A 20,569-nucleotide genomic window follows, 5' to 3' on the forward strand; every position below is an offset into this window, starting at 1 on the left:
AAGTTTTCCCATCAGCCTCTGGTATAAGCCACATTTCAGCTGTGTTGTCATCCCCCCTCCTCAATGCAAATAGCAAACACCACCGTAGGGCAACTTCTTTCCATAGTGAAACACCAGTCTCTTCAACGGGAAGTGGGGCAGCTGAGAGATCTAGAAACTTCAGATTATAGAACTGGTAAGTGAGCCTCCAGGTTTCATCATCAACTGGCCTAAAAGAAGAAGGGGCCCAGAGGTCTCGGAGCAACCTGATTTTCCCAGGGAGTGAGTCCTGTGCAGAAAAAAACAGGACCATGAGGATTGTCCCTGTTTTGGTTTGGATTCTCTTCCCAGGTGAGAATGATGTGGGCTCTGTGGGGCTTGCTAGAAATACACTGAAGTGATTGGGTTTGCACGGTGAAGCTGACAGCTTGTAAACTATCAGAGCTGGAAAGCCCCAGATAGGTTCCTGCAGTGGTTACAGCCTACTAGAGATGGAGCTTGCAAACTGTGCAGGGAAGTAAAGATTTGAAATCTGTATCCTAAGAAAGCTTTCTGTGGAGAAGATACAAAGAGGTCTAGTCTTTTGGTATCTGTTTGCTTTCTTTAAGATTCAGCCCAGACAGTCAGGTGAATGTGTGAGAATCTCAGCACTCCTTTAAGAAAAAACTGAGAATGTTTCTAGCCCTTGTGGTTGCAGAGAAATACTTGAAAACGTGCCACGAATGCAGCCTAAAGGCTCAAATCCAGAAAGCCAAGAAAAAAGAACCCCTGATGTATTATGTTTAAAATCTGCTGATTCCTAAACTCTTGTTATGCTTGGGGGGGGGGGGCGCGTGGGGCGGGGGGGTGACTGACCTGATTTTGGAATGCTTGGATTCGGCAACACTGAGATATTAACCGATGGCTGCCGTTAAGCATCCTAGCTCCTACTGTTAGCTAATGTGGGCACCACCCCTGCACGGAATGACGGGCCCACTTCACCATAGCCCTGTACCTTGCATAGGCATTTACATCAATGAAAGTGGGTGTAAAAGGCTACAATGTCAGCATGACAGTAGTTTACGGTAGTTTGCATTGGTGTAAATGCCCGTGCCGTGGAGCACGTGAGTTGCTCTTGTTCCCAAGTCAGCTTTTGAAAAGATTAGAGACGTGAACTTCAGAAGCCAGACCCTGTGGAATCTGCAGTCCCTGTGCAGAGACACCTCTTCCCCTTGATTCAGTAACTGATACTGATGGGACAAGCCACTGGTTTGTGTCTCTCCCCGGAGAATAGAGAAGGTAAAGCTAGCTATGAGCAACCTGTATGGAAGGAGTGACCTCCAGCCAGTCTCCGGCCAGCAATATTGAGAGAGAAAAACAGATCTAATTTACTTCATTTTACTGCAAAGATAAAGCAACACTGAATGGCAACGCCTGCTCCTGCAGGGTTCCAGCATGTCGTTAAAATAACCCCCAGCCAACAGGGGCTAGGAAGGACCCTGCCCCTGCCAATTCTCCCAGCTCTGCCCCTCCTGCTGCACACACACGTGCTCCAAATGCTCAAGCATCCCCCACAATCCACTGCCCCCCAGCACTGGCTGCATTGCATTGCTGTTCACAGCTAGAAGGATTCTCAGTTTCTCTCTTTGGCTCTGTCTCTCACAGGTTGCTGGGCAGTGACAGGCCCTGGCACAGCGCATGGCCAGCTGGGTGGCTCGGTGTCTGTGCGGTGCCAGTACGGGGCAGGCTATGAGGCTTATCCGAAATTCTGGTGCAGACGCAAAGTTGTGCTGTGTTTCAATCACCTCATCTTTGAGACCACGGGGTTGGAGGCTGAGGAGACGTGGGGCAGAGTCTCCATCTGTGACAATCACACCCAGCGCGTTATCACAGTAACCCTGGAGAACCTGACACTGGCAGATGCAGGGACTTATCTCTGTGGGGTAGCCAGGATTGGCCTCCCTAATCCCAGGGACTCCGTCGAAGTCATCGTCTCCCCAGGTAAAGCCTTCCTCTGCACCCCCATGGCAGTGACGGGAGAGGAGGAGCTGGAGGTGGGACGGACGGGGTGGGGAAGGGTTGTCTGTAGCTCTGAAGACCCAGGGGAGTCAGACACTGCTGCTGCCTCCTTCAAAGGGGTCCAGCTGCAGTTGAGGACAGTGGTGAAGGAACTCCAGCCCTGCAGCACCCTTCATGCAGCGCTACTCCTGACCCAGGCCCTAACGCCACTCAGAACCGAGCTCCTCTTTCCTGCCAAGTCCCCCACCTGCAGTCCTGCCTTAGCCAGAGAGAGGGGGGGCAGGAGAAAAGGGGGATGGGGAGGAAATTCTTCAAAGAGGGGGAGTCATTCCCCAAGGGGGTGAGTGTATTGGGGGTGGGGACAATTCCCCAAATGGGGGAAGAGAGAGAGAGAGACACGGAGCACGTAAATGAGGTGGGAGGGATCACTAGATTATTAATTTTTTTTTATTGGATCCAACTTCGGTTGGGGAGAGAGAAGCATCCGAGCTACACAGATCTTGTCCTCGGCTCTGGGAAAGGTACTCCGAGTGGTACAGCTAAATCCAAGTTCTGACAGGCAGTACCTGTCCCAGACCTGAGAATGAGCTCTGTGTAGTTCAGAAGCTTGTCTCTCTCACCAACAGAAGTTGGTCCAATAAAAGACATTCCTCCCACCCCCCCTTATCTCTCTAATATCCTGGCACCGACATAGCTACACCACCACTGCAGAGATTATTAAATGTAAGGAGTGAGTGGTGCTGGCCAAACTCACCGGGGGTCCTGCGGATCCCTGTCTCACTGAAAGCACTCCTGTCCTGAAAGACTCAGATATACGTTCCCAGGTTAGCTAAGTTAGCCACACAGGCATACACAGCTCAGCCTCCCTTCGCTCCAAGTGTTGGTACAAAGGCCTTAGATCTCAGGAGCCCTGACAAAATGCTACAGTTGGGATTCTGATGTGGGTCAGGATGACCTGTTGTTTCCATGACAAACATACTCCATGATGACAACAACAACAAGGAGTCTGGTGGCACCTTAAAGACTAACACGATGATCTACGTTGAAGGCTCTGTTTGGGAAGTAGGGGGAAGGAGGAGACATTGTTTGTGGTTGCGTGTGTTTTTAATTGTGCTGAATTTCTGGTTTTAGCTGCAGCTCTTCCTTCTTCAATCCCAACGGAAAAGGCACCACAGGCAACACACCAGCCAGCTGCTCCTGCCTTCACACGGATTTCCGCTGGAAGCCATGTATCTAGCTCATTTACGTCCTCAAGTAACAGCTCCTTGGACAGCAGACACATCCAAGCACAGTACGTTCTAGAGCTCATACTTCCATGGGTCTGTAGGCTTCCCCCCGGTGCAGTCACTGTTGTGTGTAGGGGCCTTCAGCTCTCTTCCCTCCCCCAAGATTTCTGCAGCATCTCAGCAGTTCCAGCCAGTGAATTCTAGTGAGGTTTTCCATTGGATCTTAGTAACTTTCCAGAGTATTCTGTTGGTGCTGGGATCCAACTTCCCTTACATGATCCTATTGAAACCCACTTTGTTTTTGTCCCCTCCCCAACCCCCCAAATAATCAACTCACGGACCTATCAATGAGTTTTAAGACCTCTATGGCCAGCTAAGATCACAAAATGTGACCATTGCATCACCTCCCCGTGCGCAGAGGAACAAAGAATAATGACATGACTGGTGATAACATCCCACAGAAAAACTAACATTGCTTTTATCAGCAAGAACCTGGAGGTCCAGTAGGGCTGGGTTCACATGAAGGACAATAGCAATTCCAACTGCAGAGAAGCCCTGGACAGGGACTGTCCGAGTCCAGTCATATCAGATTGTTGTTGACTGGATAAATGAATAACTAGAGGTGGGTGCTGGCTGGGGTTCAGTATAAGGACAGGGTGCTGAGGCGATGGGTGCTACCTCTTCTCCCCAATGAAGCTTTGTTTGCACCTTTGCCCAGAGAGCCCCCAGGGAACGTATTAGTGGGAGGAGTCGCGTCAAATCTACAGAGCTTTACAGTCTGTATTGTATTTCTCCTGCATAGATCCCAACCCAACATCCTCTATCCCTTGTTCCTGATCGTCCCCATCTGCCTGTGCATAGTCTGTACTGTGACCTGGGTGAGCGTACAGTACAGGAGGAACTCCAGGGAGATGGTGCCAAACAGACACGGTGAGAGCCTCTGACCTTCACACCATGACACACTCCATTGGGTGGCTCCCAGTCCTGTCTTGATCACCAGGGGCGGTCATAGCATTACCGTGAGCACAGAGTAACGGGCAGTGAATTGTTGACTTGCCCCACACAGCCTGGGAGGGAGATTGCAACTGGTCAAGTTACATGGTCCCTTCTAGTCTCCCCATTCTTCTGGAGATGGGGTAAACTGTACTGGGTCTGTACCTGGTCCAGCATACTTTCCTTGGTGCATCACCACAGCTTTGCTGCCCAGTGCATTGTGGGAGGGAGAGCCAATGGTCCACCATTCCCCAACCGTGGCATCCATCTGTGACTGGGGTAACGTAGCAATTCTGCTTAGTCTGCTTCCTCTCCTGCATGGCTACCTAGAACACAACCCCTAACACGTCCCTGCTGCACTAGCAGGGCCCTTTGACCCAAAACCTCCGTATATGACTGTGGTGAGTATGGTTGTGAATACGGAGACATCCTCACTGCTCTGTATCCCTGATCAGGAACATACACAGCAGAACAGCTTTGTACCCTGACAGGTATGAACAGAAAGAATCCAGCATCAAATGTGTCATCCTGTAACCGGTGATGTCTGTGTGTTTTGTTACAGCTGAGGAATTGCCCCTCTCCTAACTAAGGAATGGGTCAGAATCCACAGAAGGATGCATCCCTCAGCTCTGCCTACCGCATAAATCCACAGAGTGTGCCTGACTTTCCTCTCATGTAAACAAACTATTTTCTCCACATTCTTAGGGGACAGTCTCCTGCAGGTGTCCGTCTCTGTGGTTCCCATGTCTAGGCTCAGTTCAACATCATAAACACAATGAATGGCTGGCAAGAAAAAAGGGGGAGGTGGGTGTTCTTGCAGCCAACTTGGGTGGCCCAGCACTGATGGTGCTGCAGAATTTACCCCCAGAAAAAAGATGTGCCAGGTTTGGAAAACTCCAAGCCCTTGACACGTGGTTTGGAGCTAGCCATCAATCTGAGCTGGCTTGGACACAGCTAAGAGCTAGGAGAGGGAAAGAAGTAACCCCACCAGAAGTGGTGGAGGACCTGCGGAGACTGGCATTCCTGACATACTCAGCTAGCACCGTGGCTTTCCAGGATCAATTGGCAACGGACCATTTATAGATGCTCAGCTGGACTTGGACTTGAAGATCAAGATGAACGAGAGGAGGCCAAAGACACTCCAACAGGCTCTGGGCTTAGCCACAGAGTGTGAATCTTTTCTTGGAGCACTGCACCAGAAGAGGAAGCAGATGCTAATGAGGAAGGCGATTGCCATGCGCCCTATAGGTGCAGCTCTGTGTTTAACATGTACGATGGAGAAGGGGATTCTAACCTGCTTGATGACATTTTTGAATAATTGGGGGAAAAAATAATAAATTTAAGTTAAAACAAAGGAAATTTGTCTATAATGCAAATATTATGGGAAGCCATTAAGTTAAATGCTGCCACTGTGGGGAAATTAGCCATTAAAAGAAGGACTATTATAAATACAAAGCAGGCCAAGACAGAGTGTCATAAGTGTCTAATGAAAGCCCCGTCTCAGGCTGGAAACCAGGGGAATGCCAAGCTGAATAGACAAAGGTTGGAGGTACAAGTGTAACACCGACAGACCCTGGTTGTGGGTGGGTGGGAGGGATTGAACCTGGGGCCTCTGGGAGTTTAATGCAGGAGCCTCTACTGCATGAGCTAAAAGCCAATTGGCTGTTAGCTAAGGCTGTAGAGCAGACTCATTTTCTCTCACTCTCTCTAAGTGGTCTCGGTTCCACTAGATGGGACAGAGCACCACACCCACAAGGTGTGTGGGTTACACAAGGAGCAACCACATCGTTTTGTTTAGATCTGGGCACTTAAAGCACAACAATAATGGGAGTTTGGCTATTGATTGTGGATCTGTGAAACATACAGGAATAGTGGATACCAATTCAAACATAATTATTAGCCTAGATGTGCTAAAAAAGGCTAGGGAATAGGGGGATCCAAACCTGAACCAACTAACTGGAACAGTGATTGGGACACAGGCAACCACCTGGAAATTGGGTTTGAAGATTCAACCTCTGGCATTTGAGCAAGAGGGAACGGAGACATTGGATGAGCTGATAATCTATTTGGATTTCCTTATGGCTAATAACCGTGTAATCAATGCCAGGAATGGCGTCTTAGAAATTCACTCGGTGGAAATTCCCTTTAAAGACATGGTGGCCCAGGTGAGAGAAATGGTTTGCTGGCAACTGGTTTGCAGCGAACAAGTTGTCGTACCTCCAAGGTGGAAACCATCATCGCAGCTATGTGCTGTGATAGCTTTTGACCAAAGGAGAAAATGAGGAGGGATTGAAACCCGTTTTGAGCACCAGGGGAATCTTAGCTGCCAAAGCTCTTGGGATCTGAATGTGGAACACATGCCTCATCAGTAGCTGAATATTTCTGGAGAACAGCAAAGAGTGAAAAAGGAACCACAGTTGCAAAATGTGAGTCAGTGGCTCTGGTAAGTGTTGATGCAGAAGGAAACCACAGGAGGGAATTACCACTGCCAAAAAACAAACTGTGCAGAACTGGCCAAGTCCCCAGATACTCACACACGTGCAGTGTTTTATAGGACTCTGCTCCCATTACAGAAGGTTTATTTATGGGTTCACCAATATTGCAAAAACCACCAAGGGCCACGGGGCTCTGGGGAAGCATTATGTGCTACCGCACTACCCAGTGACCTGTTAACAGGCACCAGAACTTGAAGCTCAACTCTGACAGAGGACTTCAGTCCTGGGCTCTAACTGGTAGAGCTCCAGGTGTCCTGATTGGGTCCCTGCTTCTATTTAAACCGAGCAGAGGAAAAGGAAGTCACCCATGCAATTAGGTTTCCCCAGGGCTACCTGCTCCCGCTGCCTGACGTCTGGCTCTCATGCCGCCCTCTGGTCTCCTGGTATCCGCGATCTGAACTGCCTCCTGTTCTGACCACATCTGCTCACGACAAGTGGGCGGAAGAGCGTGATTGAGCATTTTCAGAGTTGAAAAAGACTCTGATTGTTCCTGTCTTGGCCTATGTTAAAAACCCCTTTCACACTGGCCACAGATGCTAGTGCTTACTGTTTGGAGGCAGTAGTGACACAAGAACGTGAAGGACTTGAGACTGGTGGCTTATGACTGCAAAAGTTTACGTTTTCCTGAGAGACGTTATTAAAAAAGCTGTAAGGTCCTGTGGGGAAACTCAATTGTTTTTAAACCACAGATGTTTCAGTAAAAGTCACCTTGCCGTGAACAGGGTTCTCACTGTCTGGAGAAGGAAAGCCCAGAGGAGCCTGGCTGTTCTCTTGCTCTCTCCGGGCTCGGGGGTACAGTACCGGTTGCTAGAATGTTTTAAGGGCTCATAAGCTTATTTCCTAATCAGAGATAATTGCACATCCTTATTAGCATGTATTTAGAGAGGCCAGAGTGATGACAGGGCTGTACAGAAAACACAGATGGACAAATTCTAATCAGCCCTGTGATTGTACTGGGGAAGGCCCCTGGCAATTGCTGGAGACCATTGCTATAACCAGTTAGTGATGGGGGACATCAGCCCAGTGACTGAAAGAGGGTGGATGGCACAGGAGACACAGACAGCCCTGAAGCCACAGGGGATCGGGCAGCAGAAGCTGGGGAAGAAGAGTGATCTAAGCAGAAGCTCAAAGAAGCTGGGTCAAAGTGGCGCCCTCAAGCAAAGGGCAAAAGCCAGGGTGCTAGGCCAGGAACAGTCTCCCAGACCGTTGAGGAGGCCCCTAGCCAGGAGCTTCCCTAAAGATATAGCAGCTGGGGAAAATGATACACTCTTGAAGAGACAAGGCCTCTGCTTTGGGAACAGATTGCGCCACAGCATGCAGTGAAGATCAGACTTGCTCCGGGGTGAGCACCACAAGGGACAAGCTTAAGGGGATGGGGATTTCCACTGGGACACCTGATCTACACAGGGGGGGAGGGGGTTGCCAGGCTGCCAACTGTCATGATTTCATCACAATTCTCATGATATTTGATGTTTTTCTTTGAGCCCCAGCTCCTGGATTCCTGTGATTATGGGAGGCTTTCCGCTTTCATTCACCAAAACAAAAACAGGTTTCTACCCCTCACGGTTGTGGAGACAAATATTGAAAGTGTGACCCAACCACACTTTAAATGTTCGAACACCAGAAGGGAAATAAAAAGAACCCAGGAGGTTTCATTTTTGCTCAGTGACACATTTGGGGCTAGCCATGGGGTACAGGGTGACTCGCTACTGCTTGCTTACAGCAGGAGGGAGCTTTGTTGTCTGTGCCCGCTGAGGGGAACTCGCTCACAAGTACCAGCTGCTGCCAAAACAAGTGCCCCACTCTGGGCTCCGTGAGCCCTGCTCTTTCCCTCTGCAGGCTAGCGATTTGCACACCCCAGCCCTGAGGCTCCCTAAGTGAGCCCTTGGGGTGCAGCAGAGAGAACCGGTGCAGATAGTAACCCCCAGAGTTCTGCTCTGCCCCCAGGGCACAGGTCCCTGCAGCCTGTCTGCTCTCCCCACTTCATTACACTCGAGTATGCAGTCCCTCGACCTCCGGACACTCGCAATGCACACAGATTCGTTACCTCCATGGAAGCAGTGCCCCCCAGTTCACTAGCTTCCCCTCCATTCTGCACTCTCCTTAGCACCTAGCACTTAATCACATCTAGAGTAAAACCAAACAGTTTAATTGGCAACACTTAATATAAAGATTCAAATAGAAGCAAATATAGGGACTGGAAACACATGGCTACAGACAAAAGAAAAATATAAAATGCAATCTAGAGTTCCTTTCCCAACTAAGAAGGTATTTGTCACCCAATGGTCATTCTATGCAGTGCTTGTACAGTTGATAAAGCTGGGATCCACCTTTCACGAGACACTCCTGCTGGCCGACCGTCACCTCTGTAATGGCTACCAACTTGTGTCCTTCGTTTTCCTTTTATACAGTTCCAGAGAGTCTCTTTTCATAACCCGGGTGGTTTTTACAACTTCATTTTGCCCACAATGGTCCCCCTATTCAAGGGGGGACTCATTTTCTTGAGTTCTTTTGTGCTTGGGAAAGGCCCAAGTCTGCACCTTGTCTAGAGCGTGAACACCTGGCTGGGCCAAAAGATGTCACTTGTTCTCACTCGACCGAGTTAGCTGCAATAACCTGCAATAATCACAACGATCGGAGAGTTCTTAGATTTTGGCACAGGCCAAATGTGGCCCCCTTGGGTGAAACCTTGAAGATGGTGATCACAGGGGAAACATGCCTGGTTAGACAAGTCCCTGAGAATAGACTTGTAACTATGTACCTCCATCAGTTGCCAACATGGGGCATCCAGATCACACATATTCATGACTTTTAAGCCAGCCTCATGACTTTCTGGGGCCTCACTCATTAATTTTTGAATGCTTGAGGTTGGCAATACAGGGTTTGCACCTGTGCAGCTACATCACTGTTGTTACCCCAGTTGCCATAAACCTCAGCGTAGACCCAACTTTTCAGAGAGACCTGTACAATCACAGAGCCATTTTAGAGAAGTGAGGCAGCTGAGAAATCTGGAAACTCCAGATTGAAGAACTGGCCAGGGAGCCTGAGGGTTTCATTTTTACAGGTGGCAACAGAGAGAAGGTCCCTGCGCTATCTTGGAGAAACCAGACTCTTGTGGCAAGAGATTCATCTGCTGAGGGAACCAGGTGGACAATGAGGATTTTCCCTGTTTTGTTTTGGATTCTTCTCAAAGGTGAGAATGACATGGGCTCTGTGGGAGAGGGGGAGACAGGCTCCCTGGACCCCCACAGGTCCCACTGTCCATCATTTGCCCCCTCTTCTCCCCCAGTGGGCAGCCTTTGGGGAGGCTCTCTGCAGGCTCAGCCAACAAGCCGGGGTTGGCTCCTGTTCTTTCCTTCCCTTTGCAAAGTGGGGAAGGTCTGGCTGGACCAAGGACCAGGCTCTCAGGTAGCCCCTAGAGAGTCATCGCTAAGGGCTGTGTCTCTCAGAGTCTATTGCCCCTTTGCAGGGTTTGCCTCCTAACCCCTCTTCCCAGGGCATATTGCTTTACCATCGGTCAGTGCAGCTTTGGAAGTAGTGCACCTCACAGCTGTCTCCTCCTCAGCTGGACTCCCTCCATCTCCAGCAGGCCCTAGGCAGAGCTACTTTCCTCCTGCTCACCCCCCTTCCTGTGAGGAGTTCCTGCCTTTTAAGGTCCTCCCCCTCCAGGCTGAACAAACCTTGCAGGTGCACCTCATTAGCTTGGAGCAGGCCCGGAGGAGCTGGTTAACCTCCTCCATAACAGGGTGAGGGTGAGTCCCTTCACAGGCTCTTTGTGGATCACTGGAAATACACTGAAGTTACTGGGTTTACACCGTTCACAAGCTCTGCTGGCTTCACTGTGGGAGCTTGAAAGCCCCAAATATGATGTTTTGGTAGTTTTCTTAAAGCCCTGGGGCCTGGAGTCATGTGATTTGTGAGAATCTCAGTTTTCATCTTTTAAAAAGTGCATTTGTAGCCTTCATGGTCGTGGGGAAAAAGTGGTTTGCACTGTAGGATTTTTCTCACATTCGTAGTCTCCTGCAGGAGTCTCTCTCTCTCTCTGCATCCTGTGCAGGGGTGGGGAGGTCTGAATCCTTTTCAAAATTCCCCAATTAACAGTTTGTTCCAGTGAGACAGGACAATCTGAATGTGAAGAACATATGGGGGAGGGGAGGAGGAGAGGGGAAATTTGTCTTGAGATGTAGGGGTGACAGAGCAAAGAGCCAAGTTAACATATGGTGTAAGGAAGTACAATTCTACTGAAATCATGGGGTCAAACACAGGATCTGCACCAGAAAAGAGTCTGCATTGAGGACAATCACCCTGTCCACATACTCACAGTGATTGCAATGTATAGAGGGAGTTGCCAGGACAGGGACCCATGAGGGAACCTGCTTCATGGAATTCACTCTCACTCTTAGTCTAAAATAGGGAACTGTCTCGCCAGTACAACTTCCGCCTCTGGTACAGGTTTCTGGAGAGGAAGGGGAGCATTGAGAGTTGATGTTTGTGTATCAAGGCTGGAGTGTGTTATCACCTCTCTTAAAGAGAAAATGTTTATTAAAGAAAACAAACAGATTTCCACACAGCTTGAGTTCCGGCTTTGTCTCTTTTGTTTACTACCAATCATACCCTGTCTAAGGATCTATACAGCACACAGCAGTTGGTGGCTGAATAGCATAACTACAAGGACACATAATTCAAGAGCAGGGGACTCCCCTTCCTAATTTTGAGGAGGCTAGTACATTTATTTTTGTTTGTACTAGTTTGTATTTTTAATATATGGCAAAGGCACCTAGAACCCTGCATAGGGGATTTTTATGTTCTGATATATTACATCATTGATACATTCTAGTACAGGGGTTCTTAAACTTCATTGCACTGCAACCTCCTTCTGACAACAAAAATTACTACATGACCCCTGGAGTGGGGACCAAAGCCTGAGCCTGCCCAAGCCCCACTGCTCCGGGTGGGGAGGCCAAAGCCTGAGCCCCACCACCCTAGGAGGGTGGGGACACAGCCGAAGCTCAAGGGCCCCAGCAAGTGTAAGCCAGCCTTGGAGACCCCATTCAAACAGGGTCACAACCCACTTTGGGGTCCAGCCCCACAGTTTGAGAACCGCTGTTCTAGTACCCAAAACTCATAGCCTCCAAGATCTCCTATCCCAAACTGCCCCTTGTCTCTCTCTTTATTTTATCTTCTTATTTATAAAGTGTACAACCAGGATGTGAAATTAAAACAAAGCAAAAGGAAACATGTTATCAGCTAAGAGTAAAGGAAGCAGAAGTGTTTGGGTGTTATGAACACTGGAGGCTTTGCAAACTCCAGAGGGAAATGTCACCACCTCAGAAGCACGACTCACGTTTTGGGGCATTTGGAAGAAAGTAAGTGAGAAAGGAGCAGCTGAGCTGCCCTTTGCTGGGGTGAGTCTCTTACTTCCAGGAGTGAGGTTCACGTTCATCCATTCATGCCCGAGAGGTTAATTTAACCAGTGGGCTCGGATTCATTCTCTTCCCTTTTCCCTCTGTCTGCTTCAGACAAGAGACACCCACACAGGCAGGGCTGGTGGATATTCTGATCTCGGTACGGTGGTTCATGCTGTGCATCCTTACCATGAACACTATTGGTTATTGTGTTTATACTCCCCTGGGTGTCAGAGACTCTTCCCCCCTCCCACCAATATATTTCTTATAAGGTTTCCCCTGGTTCTTTGCATGGTGTCGTGCCATCCAGTGCAAGGGATAGTAAGATGGAGAACGCAGTGACCAGCCCGGGCTAAGGGAGAGGAGTCACTTGAGTTGCTGCCTTGTATCCTCGACCCTTCTGTGTAGGACAGAGATGACAAGTTTTGCTTTATTTTGTTTTTCAGGTTATTTCCATGGGCTGGCTGCCCTTGAGCTGACTGGCCCAGAGGCAGTGAGTGGGCTATGGGGCAGGTCAGTGTCTGTGCCATGTCAGTACCATGAAGGATATCAGGAAACTTCAAAATATTGGTGCACCGGAATAATTTGGCAGAGCTGTTCTAAAGTGGTTGAGACCACGGGGTCAGAGGCCGAGGTGACGTGGGGCAGAGTCTCCATCAGAGACAATCACACCCTGCGCGTGTTCACAGTGACCATGGAGAACCTGACACTGGGAGACACTGGGATTTACTGGTGTGGGATAAATCTAAGAAGCAAAAGTGATTTTAATTCCCTTGTTAGCGTGACTGTTCTCCCAGGTGAGTCCTTGCTCTGATCTCTTTGTGGCAAAGCAGAGCCCACATGTAGCTCAAGGTGAGGGAGGGCAGGGTAGAGGCCAATCTTTGCTATGCCTGGCCCCTCTCTTTCTTGGTCAACAAGATAATAACGGGGTGGGGGAAGGATGGATTTGAGAAAATCAGAGTGGGGCCTGGGATCCACATGTAATGATTCATCACATCACATAGGAACCACCCGGGAAGGAAGATAGAGGTCATTCTCCTCTCCAAACCTGGCCTGGTCTGCACCAGCTCCCAGGCTGGCTGCAGCTAGGAGATGCTGAGTCCTGCTTCGCTCAGCTGCCGTTATTGCTGCCAGCCACGAGGCAGAACCATGTGGTAGATCAGCAAGGAGCCAGTCAGAGACAGAGGCTCCAAGGTTGGCTCTAGCCTGACCCCTAGCCCTGGTGTGGGGGTAGCAGCTTCAATATCTTCTTTCCCAGCAAAATAAGAGGTGTAGCTGCTGCCCTACATCAGTCCATCAGCTCCCACAACAGACAGGTGAGAGGGAGGTTGTGGGGAAAAGATAGCTCCTCCACTCTACTCCAAACTTGCCTGCTAGGAGCTGGTGTCCTCATTACAGTGGCTTGGAGGGGCACCTACCAGGAAGCTTTGGGATCTTGCATCATCCTCAACCCAGGACAGCAGTTAACTCAACAGGAGTGGTTAAGTTTGGTAGCTCCTAGTGAATGCTTTTCTAATCAGAGTGGATGCTTTGCTCCACGTTTAATCCCCTACATGATAAGGGCTAGTACGCCAGCGGTGGCTGCCGGTATGTGGTGGGATTCTCGGTATGTTCTCGCTCATTCCTTTTTAACCTACTACATATGGGTTGGGAGTGAGTTAATTAACATTTGTGAAGAGCTTCCCGTTCAGCACATGAAGCCATGGTAGAAGTGCGGAGTGAGTGTTAACATAGCATAAATCATATCATGAGATTTTGTTTTCTGTCAAACAGAGTTTTTCTATTCTACTCCATATACATCTCTAGCCTTTCCTCCATCACCAGCTGCACCAAAAACAGAGATGTCACATCCCGCACAGCCAAGTAGTAACTTCTCCTCAGGACCAGAGCTGGACTCCAGAAGGTCTGTTTGCTTCAATCTCAGTGCAATCCATGGCACAGGTAGCTTCTAGCCTCTCTTTCTTCTGGGAAGGTTCTAGGGCATCCTTGCTAATATCGTTCAGTGAAAACGAGAGGTTTCTCCAATGTGCTCCTATGCTGGAGACAACACTCCACATAATTGTATCTTTTGCTAAGATTTATCACCCCATCCCAACCAAAGTTATCTCAATGAAACCAGTTTGTCATCACGTCGCACTATAGAAACCCAGAATCAGCATTTCTTGTGATGAGGCTGAAGTTCGTTGTGGTCCTTCTAGACAGAGGAGACCCTATCATCACCTTCTATTCCTCTGCTTTCTACCAATTCCCTAACAAGAGCAAAGAATTCTCACATATATCGTATGCCACAAGAAAGTCTATTCTCAGGACAGCATGGATTCTGCGAGGGTAGGATTGATTTGTAGGTCAATGGGGAACAGCTGAAATGTTGAAGCATCTGTCAGGTCTTGTCTGGGCCAACACTAACATTCCAGGTGATTTTGATTGCTGCTTTCAGGTAAATATTGTGAGCAAATGGATGATCCCAATGGATGGAGTTTGCTGAGGCCTCCACTTCACTGGGAAATCTCACTCAAACGTTCAGACAGAGTAGCCAGGCCTGTTTTATTCAGACAGGTTTGATCTCTCACACACAGCCTTGCAGACCAGGTGTCATTTTCTTTCTCCTACCTAGATACCAACTCAGCAACCATTTCATCCCTTTGCTACTCCTGGGCTTCTTGAAGACCTCAATTTTCCTGTGCCTAGTCTGTGCTGCAATCTGGGTGAGCGTACAGAACAAGAGAAACTCCAGGAAGCTGGTGCCAGATGGACATGGTGAGAGCCTCCCCTATGGAGGTTATACACTGCATCGGATTACTTTTAGTCTAGTTTTATTCCCCAGCGTATGAATGAGGAGATCCCGCCCATACACTACTGCATAGCCTTGCTCAGCAGTTCAGAGAGACACATAGGAGCAGACTCATACCATGATGGGTATGGAAAAAGCAACCAACATCGAGAGCTTTGCATCCAGTAACTGATGGCTTCATTTTTTCATTTCAGCTCATGACCTGCCTCATTCCGAGGTTAGGAACGGATCAGAACCAGCAGAGGTTAGCAGACCACAGCCCTGTGTATCTACCCAGCCACCTAATGAGCGCGATTTTCCTCTCACACAAGTGAGAATGTGGAACAGCTCCAGTGAAGTCTATCGAGCTACACGGGTGTAAATCCAGTGTCAGTGAGACAAGAATGAGAACCAGAGTCTGCATGGTGGGAGGTGGGGGCATTTCTGCCCTAATTTTGAGGAGTCTAGTGCCCTAACTCTTGTTTGTACCAGTTGAGTATATTTTGAATATATGGCAAAGGCACCTAGAACTCTGGAGAGGATTTTTTGATATTCTCTGTACATCTAAATAGATAAAATATTCAAATCACCAATACATCCCAGTAACCAAAACTGCCATCCCTCCTAGAGCTTCTACAACAAACTGCCCATTCGCTCTTTCCTTTCACTTCACCCTCTTGTTATGAAGTGTGTAAGGGGCACATGAGGTTAGCACCAGAAAAGCATCAGATAAGAAAAGAAGCAGAAGCATTGGAGTGCCATTGATGCTGCAGGATGTGAGCAGTCACATTATGTCATGTGCTAAAACCCAAACCAATAAAACCTTTTAAGTGAGAATATGGATGTCTGGGTGGGCTGGATTTGGTCTGTGGATCAATCAGTGACAGCTGAAATGCAGAAGTATCTGTAAGGCCTGGGGGGGGGGGGGGGGAGGGGAAAGAGGGGAAATAAATGAGTTCAAGTTCTAATTGATTACACTTGCTGCTTTCAACAGTAAGTGGTACACATGGAGAGAAGAAATACAGCACTAAGATGGGAGGCTGGTGTGAAGATTAAATAAATTGGGGACAGTTTAGTGAAACTGAGTTACAATGAAACCAGACCATGAGAAAAATGTATGTTATAGTTAGATATACACACAAATGCAAACTGACCATCGTACCTTTAACCAGACAAAAATCTCAGGATAGATCCCCAATGATATGTTCACCACTGCACTTTCAACTAGTTAGGAGTGAAAGAAAAGCTCTTGGTGGTTTTTTGGTTTATTTGCTTAGCGTTCTCAAAAACAAACAAACAAACAAACAAAAAAACATATAGTTTGGCCCATCCCGACCTTGATTTCATTGTTCCATAACACTTCCGTGATAACAGACGTAGTTCTCTATTTGTAGAAGGCTTGCGGTATTTGAGTTCCTCCTTTCCCTTATTGCAGGCTAGACGAGGGCTCATATTCAATTCCTGTTGTTACTTCACTACCAGGCTAGGCCTCAGGCAGGAGGGAAGGATGAATGTGCAGCAAGAATTGTCATCTTGACAGATGATGCCCAGAATTCTATCCCCACCACTTGAAGTGGGCCATGGAGGAATGATGGAACGCTGACCTAGAAATGAGGGTTTGGAAGGCTTTCAGACCTGTAGGGATTGTGTGCGCCTTGGTTTCTGTGGAGCCAGTTTTCAGAATGTGCTGAGCATTCACTCTCTTTAGAAGAAAGTGGCTCAAGGGGAGCAGCCAAACACACTAGTCACTTTGGAAAGTCTTGGCCTCAACAGCTTCCACAATGGTTTAAACAGAATCAGTCCCTAGGACAGGGGTCGGCAACCTTTCAGAAGTGGTGTGCCGAGTCTTCATTTATTCACTCTGATTTAAGGTTTCGCGGGCCAGTCATACATTTTAACATTTTTAGAAGATCTCTTTCTATAAGTCTATAATATAGAACTAAACTATTGTTGTATGTAAAGTAAATAAGGTTTTAAAAATGTTTAAGAAACTTCATTTAAAATTAAATTAAAATGCAGAGCCCCCCGACCAGTGGCCAGGACCTGGGCAGTGTGAGTGCCACTGAAAATCAGCTCGCGTGCTGCCTTCGGCACGCGTGCCATAGGTTGCATACCCCTTCCCTAGGAGATGAGCGTTCTCCACTTTGGGGCAGCCAAAAAGAAAGCTCTTGAGTAGTTGTGTATTAAAATAGTGCATTTTAGAATTAGTCTGAACACTTAAACAGGAAGGAAGAAGAGATGCCCAACCAACCACCTACTAGAGTTCCAAGGGGCTTATGCTGCAATCGCTTCCCAGGCTAAACTGCTGGCCAAAGACTCACTTGTGAACACCTTTCCTGTCCCCTTTAAGTCCTTTTTCAAAACCCATTTAAAGGTTGAATCCAAAGTACAGCTCTATTAAAATTATACTAGATAAACAGTTTGCACATTAGCGTATGTGTCAGGGTAGTCTCCCTAGCAATCACACAATCCTACTCAATTTTAACTTCCCCCTCCTCAGTAGTGCCACCTCCTCCCGTTGCTTTCGTCTTGATGTAGATTGATTTCCTGCCCAGAATAGTTTTCAATCTTTGTTGGCACTTATACAGCACCATGCACATCTGTGGTGTGCTATAAAACAATCTCCCCGGTATTTGAATGCGTCATTGATAGAGTGTTTATCTAGAAGATATCCCATGAAGGTAAACAAAGTAATAAGCAATTTAATTTCACATGCACATGAAGATAATCCCATAAGAGATTATGGGCCTGGGCTGGTTAAATTGACTCTGGCGGAGCTTCACTGATTTCAATTCTGCAGTCCTGGCTCAGTGTTTCTTGTCTGAGGTGGATTTAAAAAACAAAACAGTTTTATCCAGCGCTTTGTTTCTTAGCCGGATCAGGTCTCCTGTTACAGTATAACTACAGCCAGCAAAAATTCTTACAATCCAAGACTCAGATGGACACCAAGAGACTGATCCAAAACCAGCTGCCAGTGGCAGATCTGCCTGCCAACCAACCATTAGACATACACTTAGTCAATGGGTTGCAAGCGTTTGAGAGAAAAATTCAGCCTGTTAAGTCTATAGTGAGGGAAGTGGTCAGTTTATTTTAGAGGTGGCTGTGACATTCCCCTGGTATTATCTGGACGAGTGATCTGCTAGGTCACTCCAATCCTCGACTCTGGAGCCAGGCTTACCCTGCTCTGCTGTGAGTGCACAGCCTCTAGTGTGTAAACTGCTTGGATTGTGCAACTGAATGACACTAGCCAATATCTCCAGTCCCAGACACAACCCTAGGAACCTCCATCTTGCAGTGTCCAGTTATGCCCGCTGGACGCTGCAAGCTTATATGAGTGCGTCAGTTTAACAAAGAAATTGATATGTACCAGGATTGTTATCCCAACGGGAGCCTCTGACACGCTTCAAACCAAACACACTGCTTCAGGTAGAACAAACACACACATTTATTAACTACAAAAGATTGACTTATAATCACTTAAAATCTAAGCACAAGAAGTTAGATTTGGTCAATGAAATAAAAGCAAAATGCATACTAAGCTGATCTTAACACTTTCAGTGCCCTTACAAACTTAGATGCTTCTCACCACAGTCTGGCTGGTTGCCCTTCAGCAACCAGCAAAGGTTCTCCCCTTTGATCAGCGCATCAGTTGCTTGGTGGTGGTGTCTGTGGATGGAGGTGGAAGAGCGAGTGCATGGCCAATGTCTCTCCCTTTTATCATGTCCTTTCTTCCTTCTTGGCTTCCCCCCCCCCCTTCAGAGTCAGGTGAACATTACTTCATCATAGTCCCAAACTGACCAGGGGAAGGGGGGTAGATCCTTTGTTGCTGTCTAGGCCAGTGTCCTTTGTTCCTGTGAGGCTGGGCTGGTTTGTCCCATACATGCCCTGATGAGGTGTGAACTGCCCCTCTGCTCCTGGAGAGTTTTGCCTGGGTTTGAGGACACATTTTCAGCCTCATAACTATATACATGAAATTACAACCTATAACATCACTATAACAACCATGCTCAATGCATCAGGAGCCTTCCAAAGACACCCGACATGACAAACTTTGTACTGGATCCCACACAATCATTTTATAAGGATGAAAACATGGGGGTGCAGGGTGTCCCCCCAGAGGTACAGAGTGTCACAGTGGCAGTGATTTAATATATTCTGAAACACACACACACACACACACCCCAGTGGATGTGATCCTGTGAAGTGCTGAGCCCCTCCTCCACCACCAGGTATCCCCTGTTCCTATTGACTTTAGTGCTGCATACCTCTCTCAGGTGGACTTCAGCACCTTGAAGGATCACAACAAGATGTTTCCATCTTTCTAGATCTACTCAGGTTTTTTTCAGGAGGCAGGTGGATGGTTTTATGTTTATTGGGCTAGATCCTCAGCTAGTGGGAATCAGATCAACTCCATCAAATTCAATGGAGTTATACCAATTTACTCCAGGATCTTCTTATCTTAGAATCATAGGACTGGAAAGGACCTCGAGAGGTCATCTAGTCCTGTCCTCTGCACTCATGGCAGGACTTAGTATTATCTAGACCAGTGGTCTCCAAAGTGGGGTGCGTGCACCTCAGCGGGTGCACAAGAGGATCCATGGGGGTGCACTGCAGGAGGAGCGCTTTTTTTTTTTTTTGGCTTCAACAAAAATGGTAGAGCCGGCGCGGCAGGGGGTGCGTGCTCAAAAAATTTTTACTGATAGGGGTGTGCGATCAAAAAAGTTTGGAGACCACTGATCTAGACCATCCCTGACAGGTGTTTGTCTGACCTGCTCTTAAAAATCACCAATGATAGAGATTCCACAACCTCCCTAGGCAATTTCTTTCAGTGCGTAACCACCCTGACAGGAAATTTTCCTAATGTCCAATCTAAACTGCCCTTACTGCAATTTAAGCCCATTGCTTCTTGACCTATCCTCAGAGGTTAAGGAGAGCAATTTACCTACCTCCTCCTTTTAAGAACTTTTTACATACTTGAAAACTGTTATGTCCCCTCTCAGTCTTCTGTTTTCCAGAAGAAACAAACCCAATTTTTTCAATCTTCCCTCATAGGTCATGTTTTCTAGACCTTTAATCATTTTTGTTGCTCTTCTCTGGACTTAATCCAATTCATCCACATCTTTCCTGAAATGTGGCACCCAGAACTGGACACAGTACTCTAACTGAGGCCTGATCAGCGTGGAGTAAAGCAGAAAAATTTCTTCTTGTGTCTTGCTTACAATACTCCTGCTAATACATCCCAGAAGGATATTTGCTTTTTTTTTGCACAACAGTGTTACACTGCTGACTCATATTTAGCTTGTGATCCACTATGATCTTGTTTTAGGCCTCATGATGTAAGTACCATACACAGTTACTGTTCATGCTTTTGGGGCATGATTAGACATTCCATTAAGAAAACAGGATGCTGGAGTTCAAAAAACAGGCCTGATTGTGAAGAAAATATAAACAGAAGTTTAAAAACGGGTGACATGACACTCCCTCCCAAAATAACCCAACCACAAAGAACAGAGTGAGCAGCATCTACTCCTCTCAGAAGGAAGCGAAGCGGTCAAAAACAGGAACTCATAAACTAAAATTAAATAATTGTCCATAAGGGGTCATGCTTTTACTGTAGCCTATTAGAGGAGAAAGGTGGTCCTGGCTGGCCTAGTACCACATAGAAAACTCAACTTATTGCAGAGTGCGTTACTTTCCATTTAG

At 47.5% G+C, this 20,569-nt stretch overlaps 1 protein-coding gene across 1 annotated transcript; it reads left to right on the top strand.

Moving 5' to 3' along the window:
- Positions 1 to 290: 290 nt before the first annotated feature.
- LOC135888383 (CMRF35-like molecule 2) lies at positions 291 to 4,781 on the top strand. Its single transcript, XM_065416191.1, has 5 exons — positions 291 to 330; positions 1,624 to 1,959; positions 3,109 to 3,268; positions 4,006 to 4,133; positions 4,759 to 4,781. Exons 1-5 carry the CDS (start codon positions 291 to 293, stop codon positions 4,779 to 4,781), a joined length of 687 nt encoding a protein of 228 aa, XP_065272263.1.
- Positions 4,782 to 20,569: the final 15,788 nt, after the last annotated feature.

The sequence above is a fragment of the Emys orbicularis genome, chromosome 13, assembly GCF_028017835.1.
Source record: "Emys orbicularis isolate rEmyOrb1 chromosome 13, rEmyOrb1.hap1, whole genome shotgun sequence".
Taxonomy (NCBI): Eukaryota; Metazoa; Chordata; order Testudines; family Emydidae; genus Emys; species Emys orbicularis.

Bases quoted from the DNA above. Each gene is read 5' to 3' on its own strand.
- LOC135888383 (XM_065416191.1), top strand. From the start codon at position 291: ATGAGGATTGTCCCTGTTTTGGTTTGGATTCTCTTCCCAG. The intron at 3,269-4,005 runs GTACGTTCTAGA...TCTCCTGCATAG, and splicing joins AGCAGACACATCCAAGCACA to ATCCCAACCCAACATCCTCT. The intron at 4,134-4,758 runs GTGAGAGCCTCT...GTTTTGTTACAG, and splicing joins GATGGTGCCAAACAGACACG to CTGAGGAATTGCCCCTCTCC.